The sequence below is a fragment of the Lygodium microphyllum genome, chromosome 12 (genome assembly GCF_053477565.2).
Source record: "Lygodium microphyllum isolate KBCC chromosome 12, Lygodium_microphyllum_v1.1.10, whole genome shotgun sequence".
Lineage (NCBI taxonomy): Eukaryota > Viridiplantae > Streptophyta > Polypodiopsida > Schizaeales > Lygodiaceae > Lygodium > Lygodium microphyllum.
Genome location: NC_141146.1, coordinates 138,372,833 through 138,397,034, shown reverse-complemented (window position 1 = coordinate 138,397,034; position 24,202 = coordinate 138,372,833). Strand labels below are relative to the sequence as shown.

Here is a 24,202-nt window from a genome sequence, read left to right as displayed (position 1 = left end):
GAGCATTTTTAGACTAGCTACCCTTGCCCTTCTGCCTCACCATTAAAGGCTGTTCAGAGACTATTACATCCACCCCACTGTTCTTTCTTGTTTGCTCTTCTTCTAAGAGCAAACTAACCAATTGAAAAAAAGTAAATGGCTACAGGGAAATTCTCATGGTGAGATTTAGGGCCATATGAAAGGATCTTTAGGACCAAATTGAAAGCTGATTGAACTTTGGATAAATACAAGGCTCGCCTTGTAGTGCAAGGTTTTCAATAAAAACATGGCATAGATTATGAGGAGACCTTTGCACCCACTGCACGGTTGGCATCATTCTGTTTGTTGGTTGCGCTAGTCACTTACTACAGTTGGCTAATCTATTAAATGGATGTCAAGAGTGCCTTCCTAAATGGTTATTTAGACAAGGAAGCCTATGTAGAGTAGCCTCTTAGATTTCGTTTTGTGAACTGTAAAGACAAGATCTTTCATTTGTAGAAAACTCTTTATGGACTGAAGCAAACACCGTGTTCCTAGTTCCATAGGGTGAATGAGTTCCTTAGAACTCATGGCTATCATTCTACCCCTTATGACCTAAACTTATATATCAATACCACGTCAGTTAAAATGGCCAATGGCCAAGCGGACAACCCATATATATGTACATATTGTATAATCATATATAAGTGAAGATAACAAAGAAAAGGGTACCATTCATTTTATACCAACATAACTCTTTTGTATTTTTCTCTCTCTCAACCCTCTTGTACTCCATACCTTCTACCTCACATCCCACCATTGTTTCCGTCTCAAAATATTTACCTCAGCACTCTTTGTATCTCAAAAAAACTTACATCGCCCATATGAGAATGGCTCTTATATTATCAAACTGCCTCCCAAATTCCCTATTCATGTCATTCACTATTGTTTCCCTCCATAACTCCTTAATCTTATCAATCAATTGATAGAAATAGACATCCATATTCTTCTTTGGTGAAATGGTAGTGTACATCAACATGCCGTATTTGTGGATCGATGATCGGGTTACCAACTAGTGCAATGGCACTCTTGATTTTACAATAGAAGACAATCAATGAAGCACATGGAAAGTGTAGAACGGCAAGTTGCAAGCATACCCCTCAAGTAAATAGCCTCTATGGTGTTGTTAATGTTAGCAGTCTAGTCAATTCGTGTGAGTCTAGGCCATGCTTGATATTACTAGGTAATTTAAGCATAAGCATTTTATTGTGGTCATTTTAATGATTAATTAGGCATTTATTGTTGGCTGACCAACTGCCATATTTGGTATATTTTGGGCCTATTTATTCATTGGCTCCTCCTCTCATTCAATCATCGTCATTCTTCAGGTGGTCCTGTTGGAGAGAGGAGCCAATACCAATGCCCACATAGCCAGTGACTCATTGTTACATATGTCATTCTCGTCTCTGGTATATGGATTCCATTTCCCAAGCGCATCTTTGAGTTCTCTTCCTTTGCAATGTTCTTTTGTCTTGTGTTCAACAGTTTATTTCAGCACTTATCCATGCTTCCATTGCTGCACCACTTCTAATATGGTATTAGATTGCAAGATCTCGGTTCCTACTGCAATTTTTCTGCTGATTATAGGTATTTCTTCTCCCTATTGATCATGCCTACGTTTTTCAGACCAACAACCTTCGTTTTCAGCCTGCGTCTGGATTTCAGTCTGCAATCGTCAGTTTGCTGCATTAAATGCTCCACCAACCTGCGTTTTTGGTTTTCTGCCCCTAACCGTGGCTAGGCAATTGTTTGTACATGCAGTTTTTGACTGGTTTTTCTTCTTTTTGCAGTAGTTGGCCTTCATTTTTTATCAAATTTTTTGTTACACTACATGTGAACTCTGTGAAGTCTTTCCTATTGGTTTGGATGTATTCTCTCTCTGTATACCTTCTAACCTCTATCCTCTCTTCTTCTCCTCTCCAAATGGCTCCTCCGTGCACTTCTACAAATGATAAGTTACATGGACCTCACTATCTTACATGGAGTGTTGTGATGAAAGCTTAGTTTGTGCAAAAGTGGATTTGATACATTGTATGTGGAGCTATTCCTCGACCTCAGCGTCCTTTTCCTCTTCCCAAAGATTTTGATGAGGGCAACCATGAGAAAACTATGCTTACATGGGATTCGGACGATGCCCGTGCGTATTTTGCACTGCTTCGGTGTATTTCTAAAGTAGTTATCCTGACAATTACCTCCTATAGGACATCCCTAGAGATATGGTCAAAGCTTCCGATGTTATATGAGACACATTCCCCTGCAAGTGCTGTGACCCTTTATGAATAACTTGAGAAGATGAAGTTTGAGTCTAAGGACACCATTCAGTCATTTTTACTCCGTGTTACACAGGTACAAGACCAGCTTCGGCACATACAGTCTGCCCTTTTAGAGGGACATCTCATAGGTACAATACTTTACAAGCTCCCCCAAAGTTGAATGGAGTGACGAATGCTTTGAGAGCGTAGACATTCTCTACATATGTGAGCTTTACACATATGTCCTCGATGCTGCTTGAGCATGAGACATCTTTGCATTTACAAGAGAGGCTCTCATCTCATTATGGCGAATCCAGTGAAGCCTTTACAGCTTCAAAGAGAGGTGACAGGAAGAAGAAGTCGAAGGCCCAGTGTTATCACTGTGGTAAGAAGGGTCACTTGTAGAAGGACTGCAAGGAGTTAGCAACCTCACAGAAGAAGAAGAAGAAGAAGAAGCGGGATGCGGCCTCCTCCGACGCATCATCCTCTTCCTCAGACTTCGACTTCGATCCTTTGGCCAAGTAGAAGTCCACGGCGCGGAAGGGATCCACTTCTTCACATTGCAAGAAGGGCTTGATTGTCCCTTCCTCTACTGCTTTCTAGTCCAGGTGAGTCATCCCTCACAACTCTCCATTGCCAAAGAGGGAGTGTGAGAGGATGGTGAGATGGGGCAACCGCGCCTCATCTATACAAGTATATAGGTGCACAGGTTCCAAAGAGGGATGTTCCTCATGCACCACCCAAAGTCTGGCAGGTTCAAATCCTGGACCTCGGATTGACATCCAAGTTCATGATGAGTGTTTTCTTTGCAAGCTTGGCTCCTAGTCTTGAGCTCACAAAGGACACTTGAGCGGTCTTGGCTAAAGGTGGGAAATCCATGGTCACATATGTTTAGAGGCATTTTTGGCAAGATGATCTTGTATACTACTGCGAGACATTGTTGACAAACATGAGATTTGTTACAACTCTTTTCTATTTTCAAGAACTAGTACGATCGATATTGGCCTTCGGTCCTCTCCGAGGCACCTTGGTGGTGGCTTGATCACCCACTACTTGGGTATCCATGGTTCTACTCTGGTGGTTCTTTGTTGTATATGATTATCATTGTCTCATTGCATTGTATCAGATCACCCATTATCTGAGAGAGGGTGTTAGCAGTCTAGTCAGCTCATGTGTGAGTTTGGGCTATGCTTGATATTACTAGGTAATTTAGGCATTTTATAGTAGTCATTTTAGTGATTATTTAGGCATTTATTGCTCGCCGACCAGCTGCCATATTTGGCATATTTTGGGCCTATTTATTCAATGGCTCCTCCTCCTCTCATTTAGTCATCATCATTCTTCAAGTGGGAGGAGCCAGTGCCGATGCCCACACAGCTAGTGACTCACTGTTGTACGTGTCATTCTCGTGTTTGGTATATGGATTCCATTTCCCGAGCACATCTCTAAGTTCTCTTCCTTTGCAATGTTCTTTTGTTCTTTTGTCTTGTGTTTAGCAGTTTATTTCAGCAATTGTCTATGCTTCCATTGCTGCACCACTTCTGACAGTTAAAGAGGACTCAATACACTACCTCAGCTGTGGAAGTAGCCACAATGCCACCATCTCTTGCTTACGGCTTGACCAAGAAATGGGAACCATCAGGCGCTTGCTTCCCAGCCTTCCGCCGCAGATTTCGGCTGTTTCCACCCCTCTTTCCACGGCTGTCTAGCAAGGCGACTGTTGTCTACCTCCGTTCCAGCTGCTGCATGCTCCTTGTTAGCTCCAGAGGCTGCACTTACTACTGGTCTTCCCCTGGCAGCCTACGCTTTGACCTGATTTGCTATCGCCTACAGCTGGTGACCATCTATACTATTGCATTTTGATCATTCTGCTGCCACCCAACCTGGTTTCCACCTCCTGGAGCTGTGTTTTGCTGTTTGAGACTGGTGTGTTTGCTGCTGCCAAACACATCTAGAGGCTTCCTACTGCATTTTGGGATCCATTAGAGTACGACACTCTCCACTTCAGTATCTCTATCCCGGTCCTCCAGATACGGAGTTCGAGGTTCAGTATTCTTCACTACATAGTGTGTTTGCTACATTGAGCATTGTATTCTATCCAATATTTATTCATTATTAATCACAGTGTTCATTGTCTCTGAGTTACCCTAACCCTAACTATGTTTCTTTATCAATCTGTACGTTTGTCGTACGATTGTGTTGTGTTTTCTATGGTAGAGCATTTCTTCACATCCTACAAGTTCTACCAAGGGCAGAGGATAGCTATTATGGATGCTCAGTAAACATAAATCAATCTGTATGATCATACTTCTGCAGAGGACTTTCCATACGCTCAAAGTAAGCATCCACAGCTCAACTCTTGATAAACCACCAATGTATCTACCAAGTCCTTATTCTCCTCTTCAAAGATTAAGATAAAGCAAGCAGGGATTCTTTATTGATTGAATGCATACCACAAAAAGTCCTGGAACTCGATCTTCCTGTATGCACACAAAGCAAATAATTAGTTATTTTAACATTACATAATTAATGCAATATGTCTGAAAATTCAAGGCACATAGAAGAGTGAATTCAGCTTGATTATTGTTAACTTTTTCTTGAAAACATTCAAGATCCCTTCCATATGTTTAAATAAATTCAACAACCAATTTCTTGGAAATTGAGGCCTAGTTATTGAGAAGAATAATGACTCATCTCAATTAGAATACAGGAAATTGAGGCCTAGTGAAATCAATGCTGAGAATACATGAGAATATAATAGACCAATAAAGAGGTCATTGTTTGTCACCTTTCTACAACTGCTATTGACTTAAGAAGATCCTCCGCAAATGGCTTTACCTTGTCTGTGAATAGAGCCTTCAAATTTTTCAGCTGTGAGCATGCCACAAACGAGAAGGTTAGACATGATTCAACACAGGATTTTTAGACGAAATTTTAAAAAAGATCCAAAGATTAACTAGAATCCTGCCATATGTAGAGAGAAAACCTAGGCGATTCTGAACACAATATCTGCTGAACTTCACTTAGATTCTTTGTAAGATTATCTGCTCAATGAAATCCTCACAAACATTTGTCAAAGTCTCAAGGTTTTTACAAAATTGTGCACACCTAAACATTCATTCACAGAAAAAGACGACAAAAAGGTAGGAAATGCTTGAATGTCTAGTAAAACTATTGAAGCATTCATGGGTCTTAGTAGTAGAAAACAATGTTCATGCATCTGAGGCTAATTAAGCAGATGGACTGAATGCTTGATTTAATAAGTTTTTCATATTTCTTTATCTGCCAGGATCTTTCTTGTTACATGTGCATCTTAATCTTGCTATCACTTTTTGCCTAAACTTTTTCTTATATTTCTAATGCTACAAGATTTTCCACTCATTCAACTTCTTTCAGAAATTCTGGTTTTTGTACTTTAGCATACTCTGCTTTTATAGCCAACAAGCCAATGTCATGTTTTTTACAGCTAGAGAAATGCAGTAAATGGACCCCAAAGAGCATCAGACATGCATACACCATAACATGCCTATCTATGCCGCTCATTAAGCCTTTCAAAAAATCAGGTTTTTGTACTTTTAGAATACTTTCCTTGTATAGCCAACAGGCCAATGTTGTGTCTTTTACAGCTAGAGAGATGCAGTAAATGGACCCCAAAGAGCATCAGACATGCACACACCACGACCATACCAATCTATTCCAGAGATCACAACTCCCTTTGCCATGGAATATGCAAACCATGAAGCTTCATACTATGGAGTAGGTGGGCTAGAGTCCTCCATACTCTGGTCTGTGCCTACTCCTGTGAGAGTTTGCCTGCCTCAGAACCTACAAGTAGCACAATGTCTTCAATGACTGCAAATGACCTGCATGGCGAGGAGGAGGACAGCTGGTAGAAGTATCAAATGGAGCTCCACTTCTCAATCAAGAAGACCATCAACTAGATCCAACTAGACATTCTGCAAGGGTTTGGCAAATTCACAATGTGGATGTAGGAGACAAGGATCGCATTTCATGAAGCTGAAGGGTCTCTCTCTCTCCCCGACCTGCAAGGTCCCAATTGTGCCAAGGACGATTAGAGTCAAGGGCAGGGAAACACTCTGGGGTGTAGTGTCGTCAAAAGGTAGTCCCACAAGTGCCTATAACCTCGAGGGATGTGAAAAAGCCTCCTCGCGATGCGAAAGACATCAACCCCCAGTGACTCACTAGAATGGCATCAGAAACAGAAGATCAGTCCAATTATGCCATTCGATTAAATTTAGGATGAGCCTCTTGCTTCCAATGGACACTCCCAACAATCCCATCTGAAAAGAGTTAGCTGCCAAACAATCCTCTGCAAGGTGCCACTGGGTCTTTTGAAGAATATAAGCCTTAGATTTGGGCTATCAGTATGGTTTATCACACTGAGTCAAATGCCATGAAGAATCAGTATGCTGCTGATTCTGATTTTACTAATGCTTATGATCAGCTATGTAATGGCCAAATGCATGAACATTAAGTACTCAAAGATGGCTTTTTGATGATGTATGGGCAATTGTGTGTCATGAAGCAGTTAAGGCCAAAGGTGATCACACAGTCATGCTACTCCTTATGCACGGCATAGAGATATTAATGTGACAATTAAGGTAGTCAATTTTTCTATTACCCAGCTTTGAGATGCAATGTAGAATAGTTTGTCCATATATGCATTGTGTGTCAAAAGGTCAAGTACAATACACAAAAGGTATGAGGCTTGTTGCAAACCCTTGCCTATACTTGACAAGCCCTAGTAAAACATTGCTATGGATTTTATTTTTGATCTCTTGAGGACTCCTACAAGGAATGATGAGGAAGAAGATAAAGGATAATCATATGGCATGATTGTTTGCATGGCGCGTATTTGAGTATTATGGCATACCTGATTCGATTGTATGAGCGATTGAGATCCACGGAATACTGATTTGTTTTGGAAGGGACTATTTGAAAATCTAGGTAACACACTGAAATTTTCTTCATCCTTCCATCCATAGACAAATGGTCAATCTGAAGAGGCAAATTCCACAATCTTGGATCTCTTGAGGCACTATGTATCGGAGCATAAGACACAGTGGTGTGAAGAAAATTGCTAGGGTTTGCACTGAGGACACACAGAGTGTTCAACCATGACAGAAACACAAAGAGATGGACACAAACACAGAGGGCAAAACGCAAAACTCAAAACTCAAACCCTAAACGCAAAACTCAAAAACTCAAACACAAACAAAAGAAGGGAGAGAGGGAACACAACTCTAAAGTGAATGAATGCTGTAAATGAATGTAAGAGTATACAGTGTGCTCAAGGGCAGAGCAATGTCGGAGTGTGACGTCCACCGGAGATGGATCCCAAGTCTGTGACCACCAATCGGAGTGTAGGAGTGCCGAATAGTGAATGGCAGTAACCTAGTCACCAAAACGCAGCAGTCTAGAGGCCGGAAACTGGTAAATGCAGCAGTGTACCACTGTTTGGAGATTGGAAACTATGCACAGGCTGCTGTAAACAACAGGCTGAAACAGTGTCTGATGTGACTGGCAATGACTGGGTGATCAGATCGCAGCAGATGATGATGTCACCAGCAGTTGATGTCAGCATGGATGAAGGTGTCAACAGCAGGAGCAAACACAGATGGAGTGGCAGCAATCTCGAGGGCTGGAAGACCACATGGGAGGAGACTGATGGTTGAAATCTGCACGTGGAGTGAGAAGCCCGCATAGACGGAATGAGGCTGATTGGGGGCAGCCTATCTATTTATAGATGTGGAAGGGCGGCCCAAAAATTAGGGTTTCCATTGAACTCTCTCGAATCGCTCCCCGTTTTAGAATTTTACTCTAAAAGAGCATTTTTTAGTGTGTTTTGGGGCTGTTTAAGAGGCTAATCAGCAAGTAATGCATATTTTAGCTCAATACCCCCTCTCAGGCCCAAAACTGAGCCGAAAGGTTAGGCCAACCACTGTGATGTTTATTGATCCCAAGGCGTCCCACCCCAAAGCAGCTAGGGCATCAAATAAAGGGTGCACGTTGGCTGCCCAGTGGCCTACCAAGACTACAGAGGCAATGGTTGTCTTACCAAGGGAACCCAAGTAGTCACCCTAGAGAGGGCAGGGCATCAGACAAAGAGTGCACATCGGCTGCCCAGTGGCCTACCAAGCCCTACAAAGGCGGATGGAAGTACATGGAACTTTTTTTTTTTAATAAATGAGGTAAATATGGGATGCGGCCAATTGAGTAATAGTGACCCAAAAGACGAGAGTAGGGAGGGTATATCCAACGCATCACAAAACAGAACAAGCTAACCCATCCACTCAGGGTGTCGATGACGAGGAAAAATAGGTGATGAGGTATCCATGTGATAGAGGATGGTGATGTGGTAACAACAGCCGCCAGTGGAAATAGCTTAGGATTCGCTCAAGTAGTACTCTGCACAATGAGATGCAAAGTATGCTACATGCTGAAGAATGCTCATGCAGCAAGTGCCACTTGGACAATGTCCCTCATGGGAAAATTGTTCACTTGCCCAAGCGCCCTAGTACAAAGATGATGAAATCATGCAATGCAAAGGGTAAGCTACAACAAGGGGGAAAAGTCGATGTCGAAGACAAAGTGTTGAAGCCTGTAGAATACCAAGAAGGGTAGGAACCCCCTCTCAACCTGGATGTAGATGCCGAAGAAGGAAGAGGAACCTAATGTCAGTCTTCATATGGTGCCGAGAACCATAAGGAATGAAAGAAGATGAAGTGGATGAAACACCCCCCTAGAAGAGCAAGGTAGAAGTCACCGCCATGATAGAATCGAGAGAGATGTTGCACGATCCGCCTCAGGAGGGGAAACCACCATGCTAGAAGAAGAGCAAGCACTCCTAGGATTATGAAACCATAAAAGGAATGGTGCGTATCCCCATGTCTCTAGCCCAAGTAGAACCAAAGCAAACACAAAGGTTAGTGGTGAGATGCTCCAAAGCAAAACAAAACAGAAAGAAAATCTAACTCAAAATAAATGCAATGAATGTATATGTGTGAGTAAATGCAACGGAAGACAAAAGAAGGGAAAGCTAAGGATAATGAATCCTATGGGTCCGACTCTAAGAGTGTGAAAAATGAATGCTAGATTGACCTAGGGTATCCGAAATGACCTAGAGACATGCTAGTCTAAGAAGGTGGCTACCATCGCGTATGTCCAGTAGCAGGGCTCTGCCAAGGAAACGCCTGACAAGGTGGGGAGGAAGATGAGATAGATGCTTGAAGTGCAACAGGATCGGAACCTGCAAACCAATCAGCCAGTCCCTCAAGGGTAGTGAAAGAGATGGGCTGCTAAGGCTGTACTCAAGCCACATGCCCAGTAGCAACAATGGGTGCTCAAGGAGCAGAGGAAGCAGGAACGGAAGGCGTAGCCCCACTGGACGGTGCAGTCACAGTGGTCTGCAGAGGCTTTTTAGGTGAAAGATCTTGGGCCTTGGAGAGAGACTCCTTGTCCACATGGCCTGCTCTTTGGCAGTGTGTGCAAAACCGATTTTTATTAGGGAGTTTCTGCCAGATAGGTCTAGATTCTTTGGTTCCATTTGAGGAAGAGGGGTCACCCTTTGATTGGCTTGCCTTCGCATCTGGTGAGTTCTTGCCACTTGTGGTTTTCCCTTCTGAAGAAGAGGCAACCAACCCCCTCTGCTCTGAATAAGGCTATGATGAGAATTTCTTATGGACTTTATCATGCAGCCTCACTTAACGCAAGAACTGGCACTCAAACTCGTAGAAGGTTGGCAATCGAGGTTGGGAGATGATGTGTTGAATGAAATTGAAGTACTTTTCGGGCAACTTATTCAAGAAGAATGTAACCTGATCGTCATCTAACTTTGGAGAGCCAGTAGTGGCCGCCTATATTCAGCTAACTTGCCTTTGAGATCATCCCCTTCCTTAATAGAGAACTCTTGAAGCTCAAAGTCGAGATTGATGCGCCGAGTACGATCACGAGCCGCATAGCGGTTGAGAAGGTGACTCCAATACTCTGACGCGAGCGGGAAGTGTTGCAACTGAGAGTGAAACTCAGGAAGCAATCCATGCATCAGCTCAACATTGATTATGACATTGTGGACTCTCCATTGACGTATGTAATCAAGGTGAGCTAGTCGAGGGTCCGGCATAGGCTCTAGACCAATGATGAGGTCCCAAAGACCCTGAGATTCAAACACTTGTTGCATGAAATTAGACCAAGTGGTGAAATTTGACCCGTTAAAATGTGTCTTATCCATGAAGGCATTCTTGGCCATTGCAACAGGAGTGGTAGTGCTCGGAGATGAATAGTGTGAAAAAGTGTAGTGTGGGTAGGATGGGGGAGTGGAGAACACTTGGAAATGGGCCCCAGAGTGCCTACCAGGCATGCGGATAGTGTGCAAGGTGGATCCATAGGTAGGGATGGGCTAACTAGGCATGACATGGTAGCCACATGAGGAACCCAAGGAGGTGGCATGGGGACACGGGAAGCAGAAGATGGGAATCTCTGCGTAGGTGTAACCCAAGGAGAGTGTGAAGACGCACCATAAGCTGAGGAAGAAAACCCCTGCGTATGAGTGGTCATGTGAGATGTGAAGCTGGGGATAGTGAGAGGGATGCCTATCACAGTCAATCCACAAGTTATGGGTGTGCTCATTTGCTGAAAGGTGAGAGGCATTGAGTTAAAGGGTGGCATTCCCCCTAACGAAGTACCATGGTGCAAAGAGATAGAGAATGGGGTGGAGAAGGAAAAGGTGCTAGGAGCGGAGATGGAAGATCCAACCCCTAGGGTGTATGATGCAGATGTGGAGTGTAATCCAAGGTTTTGGAAAGATGATGAGAGGTAATCAAGGTGTGATATAGAAGAGAGTGGGATGGGAGGGAAGTGAGAAGTGTGTGTGACATGCTCAAATGAAACAAAAGCTATAGATGTACCTGAATTTCATCTACTTCGTGAGTCCCCCCTCTATTGAAGTTCGCATATGCAAAGCCATCCGGATCCTGTACCTCAAAAGAAGAAACAGGCGAGGGTTTTGATTCATGCAACACAAAAGAATTGTACAAATCTGACATCAGACCTGACTGAGAGAATGAAGATGAATCGCCAAACGTTTCGAATGCCATACGTCCTCCATGATCGGAGAGGTAGCCAGCCTCACCAACCTGTTCGAATGTGGTAGCAAAACTCGTAGAAGGGGTGTAAACATCACCGTACTTGTTGTGATAATACTCCTCAAAGTCCTCCTCTGTCATGTTAGTGAGATCTGGTGAAGGTGGAGTGTCGTCCTCCTCACCGAGTCCATAATGCTGTCTCAAGGCCTCCAATGATGGAGAAGCCTGATAAGACATCATAGAAACTGGAGAAGAAGGTGTCTTGGACATTGTGATTCGGTTATGAGTCGTATTGTGTGCCACGCACAAAGACTAGCTCTCCACAATATCCGCAGGATACTCTTTACAAGAGCACCGGCTCTAATACCATGTGAAGAGAACTGCTAGGGTTTGCACTAAGGACACACAGAGTGTACAACCATGACAGAAACACAAAGAGACACACACAGACACAGAGGGCAAAACTCAAACCCTAAACGCAAAACTCAAAAACTCAAACACAGAAACTCAAGCACAAACAAAAAAAAGGGAGAGAGAGAACACAACTCTAAAGTGAATGAATGTTGTAAATGAATGTAAGAGTGTACAGTGTGCTCAAGGGCAGAGCAATGTCGGAGTGTGACGTTCACCGGAGACAAATCCCAAGTCTGTGACCACCAATCCGAGTATAGGAGTGTTGAATAGTGAGTGGCAACAGGCTGGTCAACAAAATGCAGCAATCTGGAGGCTGGAAACTGGTAAACACAGCAATGTACCACTAATTGGAGGCTAGAAACTGTGTATAGTCTACTGTAAACAACACGCTGAAACAGTGTTTGATGTGGATGGCGATGATTGGATGATCAGATCGCAGCAGATGATGATTTCACCAGCAGCAGGCTGATGTCAGCATGGATGAAGGCACCAGCAGCAGGAGCAAACACGGATGGAGTGGCAGTAGTCTCGAGGCTGGACAGCCACGTGGGAGGAGGCTGATGGCTGAAATCTGCACATGGAGTGAGAAACCTGCACAGACGGAATGAGGCTGAATGGGGGCAACCTGTCTATTTATAGATGTGGAAGGGCGACCCAAAAATTAGGGTTTCCACTAAACTCTCTCGAACCACTCCCCGTTTTAGGGTTTCCACTAAACTCTCTCAAACCGCTCCCCGTTTTAGGGTTTTACTCTTAAAGAGCATTTTTTAGTGTGTTTTGGGGCTGTTTAAGAGGCTAATCAGCAAGTAATGCATATTTTAGCTCAACAAGTGCGAGCCATGCTTGCCTTTGGTTGAGTTTGTTATAATAATAAAGTGTGTAGTTCCACTGGTAAGGCTCCATTTGAAGTTGTGGAAGGTGGCAAGAAAGTGCCTCCTATGTTGCATAGTAAGCTAATCACTATGTTGAAAATATAGATGCAGCATATCAAAAGAATAAAGCAAGCACTTCAAAAATCACAAGAGAAGAGAGACAACAGCTAATCACTATAGATGTGCTTTGCAATTTGCGGAGAGCAATTATGTATTTATGCCTTTTGAAGAGGCAAGGCTGAAAAAGATGAAAGGCAGAGAGAGATTGTATCCAAAGCTGAATATACATTACTATGGGCCATTTCAGGTGTTGGAGAAGATCTATGATGTTGCAAATAGGCAAAAATTGCCTCTACATTGATGGATATATAATGCCTATTACATGAGTTTATTGAGGCGTTCTCATGGTGATGTGCCTAAGGTAATGTTTGTTGAAATTCACCTAAGGTAGGGATGAGATTTTTGTACCCGAGAAAATTTTGGCACATAAGAAAAGAAAGGTTAGAAGGAAATTTTTCATAAGGTATTTGATGAAGTTTTAGAACTTTTTGCCAATGGATGCTAAATGGATATAAGAGGGCGATGTGGAAGACCATCCTCAATTGTTGTAGTTTTACCTCAATACTTTTCAGTTAGACCTAACTTAAGATTGGGCTCAATCAGGTTCAACAAAGCAAGGGTCCAGAGCATTGCCTGATGCTCAAGGCAAAGATAGCACTTCCACTCCTCTAGTGATGGATAGCTCTAGTGTATAGTGGATCTCGGATGTATTCACTATGAATCCAAGGTACTGTCCCTGACAATACATCTACCATGGCATCACTATTCAATGTACTAGTCACTACAATTGATATGCATATGGATATAGTTTTCATCGAGGCTTTGAGACTTAACATCGGATGATCATTAGTTATTAGTGGTATTCAACTGGTTTTTATGGTCGTCAAAGTGTTATACGATACCATTGTTAGTACAGCCATGGTTTATGCTCAATCTATGCTTTAGTGGTTGATGTTTTTTTACTATGATGCTTTGTGGGAATTCCACTGCAATATCTCTTGCTTTTGGTACAATGCAATAGTAGTGCAATCAAGGACAATTGCAAGGATTTCAAGGGGGAGGTCTATCATGGAGACAAGTATTTAATGCTTTGCTTAGCATTTAGCTAAGCCTTATGGAAATTCCAGTGCAATATATCTTGCTTTTGGTACATTGCAATAGTACAATTGGGGACAATTACAAGGATTTCAAGGGGAAGGTACATCATGGAGACATGTATTTTTAATGCTTTGCTTAGCATTTGGCTTAGGCATTAATCATATGTGCACATGTGATGTGCAAGTCATTTAAGCCACAATGACAAGCCAAGGACCCTAAGTTAGCAATGGGTATCAAAGGAAAAAGTTGCATTAATTTACACTGGCCATTTTACTAGTGGGTGCTAGGTGTCAATTTGGGCCTAGGGTATTCAATTAGCCACTAAATATTAGTGGTGATATTAGAAACCATGCATTAATTAAATCATTAATGCTAGTTTGGGGGCTAATTAATACTTGTGACCACTTGGGAGTCAAAGTGGCCTAGCCAGTTTAATTTGGGCAAGGACAAGGGCTAAAAATTAAATTTCAGAATTATTAATTCTGAAAATTAATTAAAGGGCTGACAATTTCATTTAGAAAGTTGCTACTCGGAACAACCTTTCCATGCAAGTGAGAAGAGACTAGTGGGAGACTAGAGAGATCATTCTAGGGTGTGGAAGTGAAGGAGAGTAGGCTACTGAACCAAGGCAATCTAGAGCTGTTGCAACCAACTGAAAACCCCAAGACTGTAAGGGACCTGATCAAGGACTTCATTTGCAATAGGTGACAACCTGGAAAGGCTGTCTACAATTGGGTAAAAACACTTCGGCAAGCAACTATTGTTTTTGTGTTGGGGGTTAAAGGCCATATATTGGGGGTACCTTCCTCTCAAGGCTTGGCTCTCTAGGGTGTGTCACCACATGGAGCCATCGTGCATTGTACCTCGGCATGGTTAGGTGGCTCAGGGCCTCCACGCAAAATAATAGAGTGGGGATGGTGAATGCATATAGTGACTAGTGAGGGGGACGGGCTTCCGTTTTGTGGGGCAAGAGGTGAGTGGGGTGTTCTACCATAGTAAAGAGTTTCGAGGGTTTGTCATTGTGTAAGCACTAGAAAAGATTCGGTGACATGGTGAACTCCCTGCTCGTTGGGGGGAGGTGCTAAGGTGGATTGTTGTGACGCATTGGCATTGTGCCATGACGCAATACCGTGTTGTGTCGACTTCCGTGTTGCATTACCATGTTGAGGTGGGTTCCTAGCCTGAAGGGGGAGCCGTGACGCGATGCATCATGTTATGGTGCTGTGTCGACTTGAGATGCCGTGTTGAAATGGTCCACGGCGCGACACGCGTGGCTGAGACCGAGAGGAATCCGTAACATTTGGTATTAGAGTTGGACCCGCGTGATGCGGTGGTGACATCTCGAGGGGGGGGAGGCTAGAAACAAGAATAATGGGTGAAAATAAGAAAGCTCCAAGAAAAATGAACAATAAACCCAAAGCAAATGGAAAAGCTCAAAATGATGCTGAAAGGCAAAGAATTGAAAATTGGTATGCATCAAAAAGTAAAATTTCGGCTCAATGGCATGATTGTGAGAATGAATGAAGAATATTATGGGCAACAAAGGTACAATGGCTAAAAAATGGCTATAAATTTTCAAAAAGGGAAGAGGATGATATGGAAAAAAGATTGAATCAAAGACCGGCAAGGTGACCTCAAGGCAAATCTTCATGTGCTGAACAACAAGCTAGAGGAGTGGTATGAAGAACATAAGAATGACCCCAATTATGAGCTGTTGCTTGTGGAACAGAGATTAAGAATGGAAATTATTGAAGATTATGGTGAGATTGTGGCGCAACGGGGTATGCCAGATGAAAAGGAAAAAGCTGAGAGACCCCAAGCGTATCAAGCAATGCCATGCACTGAAATGCAAGAATCTGAAACTGAAAGTGAGTCAGAAAGTGAAATTAGTGAAAGAGAAGTGGATAGAGGCGAGAATGTCCATGCTGTAATGGAAAACCAGTTGGCTATGGCCGAAGCAATGATGTCTAGTGGGCAACTGAGTACAAAACAATGAAAAATGCTACAGCAGCTGATGACAACCTTGAGAGCAGGGCTGACAGAGCGCAAAGGTAGATATGAGAAAACTATCAAGCCAGCAGTCACCATGGGTGAGTCAGAGGATGAGGATTCAGAGACCGATGAACCAGATGCATTTACAAATGAGCCCTGGTTGAATGAACAAATAGATTGGGATACAGAAAGGCAAATCCGAGAAGAGAGGATGTGGGAGGAAGCACAGCAAATCGAAGAGGAGATGGCCTTAGTGAATGAAATCCAGACCGATTTGATGATGTAATCAAAGATGAAGAAGCGCACGGGGTAAGTCAATGGACCGAAATGGAAGAGTGGGTGGTGGATGAGTCATACCATGATCATTTTGACAAACCCAAAGAAGGCTATGTTGCTGATGAGGTAATTGAAGATGAAGACAGCCAATACAGAGAATCAAGGTGGGAAGGGAGAAATGAAGATTGGTTCCATGCCAACTATACACAATCTTTTGAACCAGGTTATGAACCTGATGATGGTGAGTGGCATCAAGGTAAAAACGAAGAGGCATACAGGCCATATTATGATGATGATGACCACATGTTATGCCAAGGAGAGCAATTGTGCGCCGATGGGCCAAATGATGAGAGGCAGTTTGAAGAATTTGTGACAGTGTGGGCGAGTATAAATGAAACCGTGACCACAAAGTCTCCAGAGTGCATAGAGGTGGCCTATGGGCCAAGTGTCTTGTTTGATGGAGTACTCATTGAAGAATGTGCAGAAGCGAAGATGACCTGAGGATCGAATCTATTGCTAGACACAGGATGAAGCTGAAGGAGCGGAGTTCCGAGTTGAAGATCCTTATGGACACGAAGCTAATGGACCAAGTGATGAGTAGATCGAAGACGTGCAGCAGCGAGGCCAAAGACTCCTATACCTGGAGGGAGTATAAAGAAATCAGGGCAGACCTAGAGACTCCTACATCTAGGGGAAGCATAAAGAACCCAGGACAGACTGAACCACCATGTGCTGAAGAGTAGGCAAAGCCAGAATGTTCTGATGAGGTGATGACTTTGTTTGAGAAGAGAAAAGCATACAGACTACAGGCCCTTTTCTTGGGTGAAACAGATAGTGAATCAGATGAAGAGGGTTACTTGACTGCAGAAGAAGAAGATGAAGCCATGTGGCCAACCCTTGAAGAACTCGTGAGCCGAAAGTCTAAAGAAACGGCTGAATGCATTAAGAGCCATAGGGTAGAAGACTCCTAGAGCCGGGAGGATAAAATGACGGCCGATTCTGAGATGGAACCTAATGAAACTCGTGAAGCCGCGAGTCTAAATGAACATGCCTTCGGTGTTAGAGTTGTGTGATGAGGCCAAGTGGCCAGCAGCTAAAGAACTCGTGAGCCACAAGTCTAAATGAATGGCCATGTGTGAGAGAGAAAAGTGTGATGAGGCCAAGTGGCCAGTTTGCCAAGAACTCGCAAAGCCGGCGAGTATAAAGAAGCCGGCCGTGTGTTGTGGTGAGGTGATGGGCCATGAGGGGCCGTGTGAAGAGACAAAGTCACGCACAATGGAGGCCAAGGAGGACAATGGCAACAAGGAGAGACGTGCAGAGAAGAGGCCAGATATGAATGTCCAAGTTGGGGAGTGGGCGCAACTCAATGATGCTTTGAACAATGAGGTGAAGGGCGAGATGATGGAGTTGACCCCGAAGCTGCAAGAAACCGAGTCAGTTAGCAAAGGGAAACATGTGCTTCCGCGATGAGGTGCAAGTGTACTCTTACAAAACTGATGAGAAAAGAGGCCGTGCTACAGCTGATGGCAAGGAAGGTGAGCCCTCATACAGCAAAGACGACGGGGGTACTGGCATGCCCCTAGTGTGGACAGACAATGACAAGTGGATCTTCCGGAATGGGACCCAAGTTGCAGAGGTGCAGGATGGTGGCAGTCTTGTGCTTCGGATGAGGGTGTCTTTCAGAGAATCTTCTTCAACATTGAAGTCTACATGCACACTCAAGCCAATTTCGGTCTCAGGACCAAAGGGATGCAGCTTGTTAGGTGACACCATTGTGGTCGGATGGCTTCATGGCGGAACTGAGCAAGTTGCACAGAGGCCTCACCCTCCAAGCAAACAAAGATGGATCCGGCTCGGTGAGAAGCCCAACTTAGCTGCTGAGACCAGGTGTGAAGGCTTGGCCTCAACAAGGGCCACAAAGTCTTATCTTGGTGGTAAGAGGCCATTGTTAACAACCAAAGAAATGGATTTGGCTCTGAGGGCAAGGCAGTACGCAACAACTCCGCATATTGACTTGTATAAGCTTTTCTGGACCCACTTGCAACATTAGGCTGAACAGGGCTATTTCGAGGTGGACACAACAAGGGAGATGGCCCTCGCGCTACAAGCTAAAAGGTTTGATGGTTCTCCTGGAACTGTTCTATCTTGCACATGGGTGCTCCAGGTCAATATGGCCAAGGAGGGCCTTCTAGTGCAAACCGGTGCACTATGGCAATCCAATAGCAATGGCCTTTGCATACATTTGCACACCACCAAGGTGGATCCGGCCAGAGAGGGCCAACACAATTGGTTTTAGATGTGGGCAATCAAGTCAGATCTAGCCAGGCAAGGCCCCTTCCCTCTCCACACCCCTTCCATGAGTGGTGGTGCAAAAAGGAGAAGGGTAAAGCAAGCGGGGACGATGGAACTCGCAAGGAGAGCACGTCGTCACAAAGCTTCGAAAGGAGTCAAGGTGCCCTTTGCAAGGGTGTTCCCAAAGATCCATGCCAAGCAGGGCACTTCAAGTAGAAAACGCAGATCCAGTGATGGCACAATGAGATGGGACTGCACTTTTCGCGCCAAGCAACATGCTGCCTACAAAGTCAAACCCCTCAATTCTAGTTGATCTACGCACTCAAAAGATGATCAAGGCGCAACGTGGGGGACTCATCGATGTACACGTAATGGACAAGAGGTATGCTTCCATTCAACAAGCTGCCATGACCTCCTCCAATGAAGCATCAACAAACAATCTAGCTATCAAGAGCCCACCAGGTAAGATAGCTTGCGAGGCTAATGCTACATGTTAGCATTGGCACATTCTCACGTGGCATAGGCAACACCATGTGGCTTCTTGTATACACACCTTGAGAGTATAACTAAGTAGGGGCATTCGTATAGTTATAATCACTTTTTTGAATCCATGTATGAGTATTGGGTCTATTCTTGTATATAGAAAATCATAGTAACTACACAACTCAAAGTGAGCTTCGAGTTTTTTGTAAGGGGAGTGGGTATATTGGGGGTACCTTCCTCTCGAGGCCTAGCTCTCCGGGGTGTGTCGCGGCATGGGGCCATCATGCATTACGCTCGAGCATGGTTAGGTGGTTCACGGCCTCCACATGGAATATTAGAGTGGGGATGGTGAGTGCATACAGTGACTAGTAAGGGGGACGGGCTTCACTTTTGTGGGACGAGAGATGAGTGTGGTGTTGTGCCATAGTGAAGGGTTTCGGGGGTGCATCCTTGCGTGAGCACCAAAAATGATACGCTGACATGGTGAACTCCCTGCCTGTGAGGGGAGGTGCTAAGGTGGATTGTAGTGATACGTTGGTATTGTGCCATGACGCAATACCGTGTCGTGTCGACTTCCGTGTTGCATTACCATGTTGAGGTGGGTTCCTAGCCCGAAGGGGGAGCCGTGACGCACTGCATCATGTTGAGTTATGGTGCCGTGTTGAGATGGTCAGCGGCATGACACGCATGGCCGGGACTGAGGGGGATCCGTAATAGGCCACCTGTACCTAGCCGCCTACGTTTACTTGTAGTTACTACCTACACACCTATACATTGCAAGTGGTGACCGCCCGTCACTGTCACTTTTTTCTTTTTTCTTTACATGACAATAGAATAAGGAAAGGCAAGTCAGCAACAATCCCCAGCCCTTCAAGAACAGCCCACACTGTTTGCACCTGCATTTTCCAGCCGTATCCTGCTTCACACTGATCATCTTCAGCTCCAGCCTTGGTCTCTAATGCTTCAACACACTCCTGGGCATTGCTCTCTGCATTGAAGGCTTGGTTTTGAGTGCCATTTCAAGTGCATATGCTCAGCCATTGGCTGTGAAAATAGGACAGGCCACTATAATACACTTTGGGTAGTATATATTCAAATGCCTTTGGTTCATGTAATGCTTATGGGGTAAGTTTGTAAGTCCCAAATGTCAATTTGATGCTTGGGTAACCTTCTTGGATCTCCCACAGTATATGGATCCATGTCTTTACACAAAGAAAGCCCTATTCTTCATCGCCAGCTGTTGAGAAACCCTTCACCCGCAGTTTGCGTTTTTGCGTTTCTACATTTTGCAATTCGGGCTTGCAGCCCCAAAAAGGGGCACCATGCCACTTTCTCATTCATTCCCTACGGCTGATTCATTCATCCCGTCACATCTTCTCTCCAGCCTCTCCACTACCCTCACACCCCTTCAAGAGGACATTGCGGTTCGTGGTTCGTGGCTGTCTTTATCATCTTCCTTGTGCTATGACACCCTTGGTCCCTTGTATCACATTCACTCCATGATTCGGAACTTCATCATTCCATTCATCAAAGTTTCTTCTCTCTTCTCTTCTCTTCTCCATGTTTGCCGAGTTCACTCCGTGTTCCTCCCCGCCAACCCTACTCTCTCGCTGGTACGTCTATTTTTGACATGGTATCAGTGCCATCTTCTCCTTCGGCCCCCACGGCTGCTAGACATATGGCACACCAATAGCCTCAACCGCCATCCAACTCTACTCTTGAGGGGTTGACTGATTGGTCTGCTAGTGACTCCCCTATTGCACTTTTCGCATCCATTCCTAGGACCTCCATTGCACCTTCTATTATTTCTTCCCCACCTCATCGTATGCAATGGTGGCCACACACTTAGCCTTTCATTTTTAAGTCTTCTGTCACATTTACCCACTCATCCACATTTGCATTATCACTTGTTCATTCATTCAATTTTCCATTTCTATTTTGTTTTTAGAGCATCTCACTCCTAACCTCTATGGTTGCAGATCTTGCTCTCTTTTGCAGAATTTGTTTTCAGTGCAAGGCTAACATACAGGTTTATCTAGTCCTATCTAGGCTGAAGACATGTGATACGCACCTTTGAGTGGTGACCGACTTCTAGATATATTTTCTGCTGGTTGATGACTACATATTTGTGTGTACTTTGTCTTGCCATAGGCAAGTGTCTTATTCTTATCCATGTCATTAATATCTTTCCTTCAACCTTTCAAGTTTGACAACAGTTGGGAACTTTCCGAATTAAGTGGAAATGTTATACTATCAAAAGGGAATTGCATGCTCTTCTACATGCTACAATGACTATGCCAGACTGGTCCCTTTTTCTCCTGTGTATTGTTCATGTACTTGGCCTTGCTAGGGACTCTTCGACATATGTCAGCTTTCAGCACTATAAATCTGGATAAACAGACTTGCCAATGACTTCTGAGCTCTTCAGGGTGAAGAGTCGCTTTGTAGCCCTACATGTCTATGCTCATCTGCACACCACAATCGATGTCCTCACACTACAGGCCCCACAGATTCCAGAACCATATGATGATGCCATGACACTGCTTGCAGGTTGTCAAAAAGTCCGGACTCCCAAGAGATCACCTTCCATCTAGTCAGGCATGATTAGCTTGAGGCTTCACACAAAGGATATCAATGGAGAAGGAAAAATGAAGTATTAGGGGACATACACACAGATTTAGAGCATGGAGAGCAAGAACAAGTATTTTAGGACACAAGCAACACTGTAGAGCTAGTCATGCATCCAGCTGATCTGAGTATACAGGAGACCCTCCTTCTAACCAAACTTTGAGATTCAGTTCTCAGATCTGGCGTGACTCCTTTTTTCCCATGAAACAAGACTGCTATTAAGTATGAATAAATACACATGACTAGCTGAAGTAACTGCTGGCATTCGTACACAAACCGGTGCACATCATTGACTAACAGATTTGAGCTGCAACCAACTTGTTCTTGAGGAGTTCGCAACATTTGATGAACCTCACTGTAGCAACCCAGCAGAACCAGGATACATGTGCAGTTGGAGTGGGAGGGTCATTCAGGACTGTAGTTGTGTGAATAGTTTAAGACCAACAGCCAAGCATGCAGATAGCAGTAAAGCTTGAGAGTAAGGTTGAGCTAATAGGAAGAAACTAACTCCATAACCTGAGGGCATGCACCAAATGCAGTTGACTACACTCGAAAGATAAAAGTCTCCCTTGGTTGACTGTAACTGCCCCCAAGGGGTTGGATCCGTGGATCCAAGATGAGCCAAGATTGCTAAGTCAAATCTTGAAGCGTGTCAGAAATCCACATGGCTAATGTGCAGTACCTCTTAACATGCCCTGCTTAACATCTGCTTGCTTTGGCGATAGAGTTACACATATAGTCTCCACATGGGAGGATACGCACATTTAAGTGTGTGTTGAAGTATACAGCTGCTAGTGATACGATTCTTGTTAATGAATAAAACATTCGCAATATCCAGAATGCTTCGCCATATCAAAACAGGCCTTCAAAATCCTAATTTAAGATTTCCTTAAATCAGAATCTAAACAGATGATATCCAGGCACTGCCCACTTCACAGCACTCAGGAGAACAGCTTCAATTGTTTCCTCAAAGACACTTAATTTAAAATTGATATCAAGAATTGCACAAGACCTGAAAAGAACTACTTGCAGGATTATTTACAAGCCCTAGAATTTTAAATACTGACGTGATCCTTACAACGGACAAGAAATTCTAAACCCAGTTACTTGTATGATTGTAGCATTGTAAAGAGCAGTGCCCTTGAGTTCTTCTAGCTCTTTTTCTGTGAACCAAAGTGGAGTGCCAAAGTGTGAAGGCAGGACTTCCAGATAGCTGAGTATGCTGTTAAGGACAAAAAAGGCCTCCAAAACAAACTGGATATTACAGGTAATTATGAGTTTGAACTTAAGGCATTATGTTAAAAGACTTAGCGTAAATAGTATGCAGACTTTTGACTTGGCCTGATACAAATCTGCACAATGATTCAATACAGATTCAAATTCATAGAAAATCTGATACAAATTCATGAAATACACTGAAGTATGATACGATTCAGATTTCAACAAGCATAGATTCTCAATGTATTATACTAACAATAACATTAGCAGTATCTGCTTAGGGATACGATCTCCAGAATGAAGTTGGTCCCCGAAGTCGTTCCACCAGTAGAAAGAGAATCATCAGCAATCTATCATCGACATCACCATCTTCAAAAAGCTTCCCATAAGCTTCCCCTAGCTCAGAATCCTGAAGAACCCTCATCGGTGTAATTGCCAAATGAAGAGGAACCACCATAATCACTCCTGTATATGACAATGCAGATTAACAAATTCGACAACACTTTAGCATTCCTTTTGCATGTCCTCCTGTTATCACCATGCCTAAGTACATCAAAAGATAGAGAATCAAGATAACCACTAGGTATGAACAATCGTGACATGGGTGCTATCCCAAAGACAAGAAGTAAAATTGCAGAGACAACACAAAGATTTACAAATAAAATGCATCCTAAACAATGGCAATTGCAAATAATAGTATAATCCATGGTCAAACCTTGGACAGCAAGCCCACAGCCCGTGGTTGAGAGAAAATAAGATTATCAAAGGGCAAAGAAATAAGATGTCCTCTATATAATGTTTTGAAATTGCAGAAAACTGAAGTCCATCAAACACAACAACCAGCAACTGCAAATCTTGACCTTGTGTGTTGTTCTGCAAAGAAAATAGTCCAAGACCTCCATTGCATCCATTTGAGCCCTTAATTCCAGAGTTTCGCAACTGCACTCCATTGGCCTACACACACCAGCTAACAAGATGCAAACATAAGAATTGGGATTTTTCTCTCAATCAAGCTTATATACCAAATTTTCTGTTCCATTTTTTCCTGGTAAGTCTTAGGTTTCCATTAGCAGACATCTAGCTTATAACAAGTAATAGCTACTGATCAGCTGCAAAAAGACAACCTTGAGTGCTCTTCACTAGCTGTTTGAAGTTCATGCATCTAGCTTGACAGTGACTATGCATCTTCATTTTGGTCTGCACTTCAGAGATCCAGCCAAATTGGCATCTTAAGGATTCCAGTCCGAAATTTCAACTTAACAAAATGTGTCTGAGGACTCCCTTTAGATGTATCTGTGCACATTTCCACTCAGCATCTAAGCTACCAAGTGATTGCAGACAGATTCCTAAATTAGCATGCCTAGAGCAACAAGCAACCTGACTTTATCAAGCAACAACTCAATACAGTTCTGTAGCAAAACATGCTCCTGCTCCTGGGCAAGCAAGAAGAAGTCCTAAGGAGTCTCAGCTTCAATCATTCAACTGTCAAATTTAA

At 43.6% G+C, this 24,202-nt stretch overlaps 1 protein-coding gene across 5 annotated transcripts in view; it reads right to left on the bottom strand.

Moving 5' to 3' along the window:
* Positions 1–24,202, bottom strand: part of LOC148028341 (SET domain-containing protein) — a 117,957-nt gene that overhangs the window by 72,647 nt on the left and 21,108 nt on the right. For 2 of the 5 annotated variants that reach the window (XM_087690161.1, XM_087690158.1), the window contains exons 2-6: positions 23,568–23,674; positions 22,995–23,172; positions 22,597–22,702; positions 5,059–5,141; positions 4,724–4,750 (exon numbers count right to left, since the gene is read on the bottom strand). In XM_087690161.1, coding sequence (XP_087546287.1) covers positions 4,724–4,750; positions 5,059–5,141; positions 22,597–22,702; positions 22,995–23,164 — 386 coding nt within the window. In that variant the 5' untranslated portion in view covers positions 23,165–23,172; positions 23,568–23,674. Of the gene's footprint in view, positions 1–4,723; positions 4,751–5,058; positions 5,142–22,596; positions 22,703–22,994; positions 23,173–23,567; positions 23,675–23,831; positions 24,001–24,202 lie in introns of all 5 variants that reach the window. The other 3 variants (XM_087690160.1, XM_087690159.1, XM_087690157.1) reach the window with 3 other exon arrangements.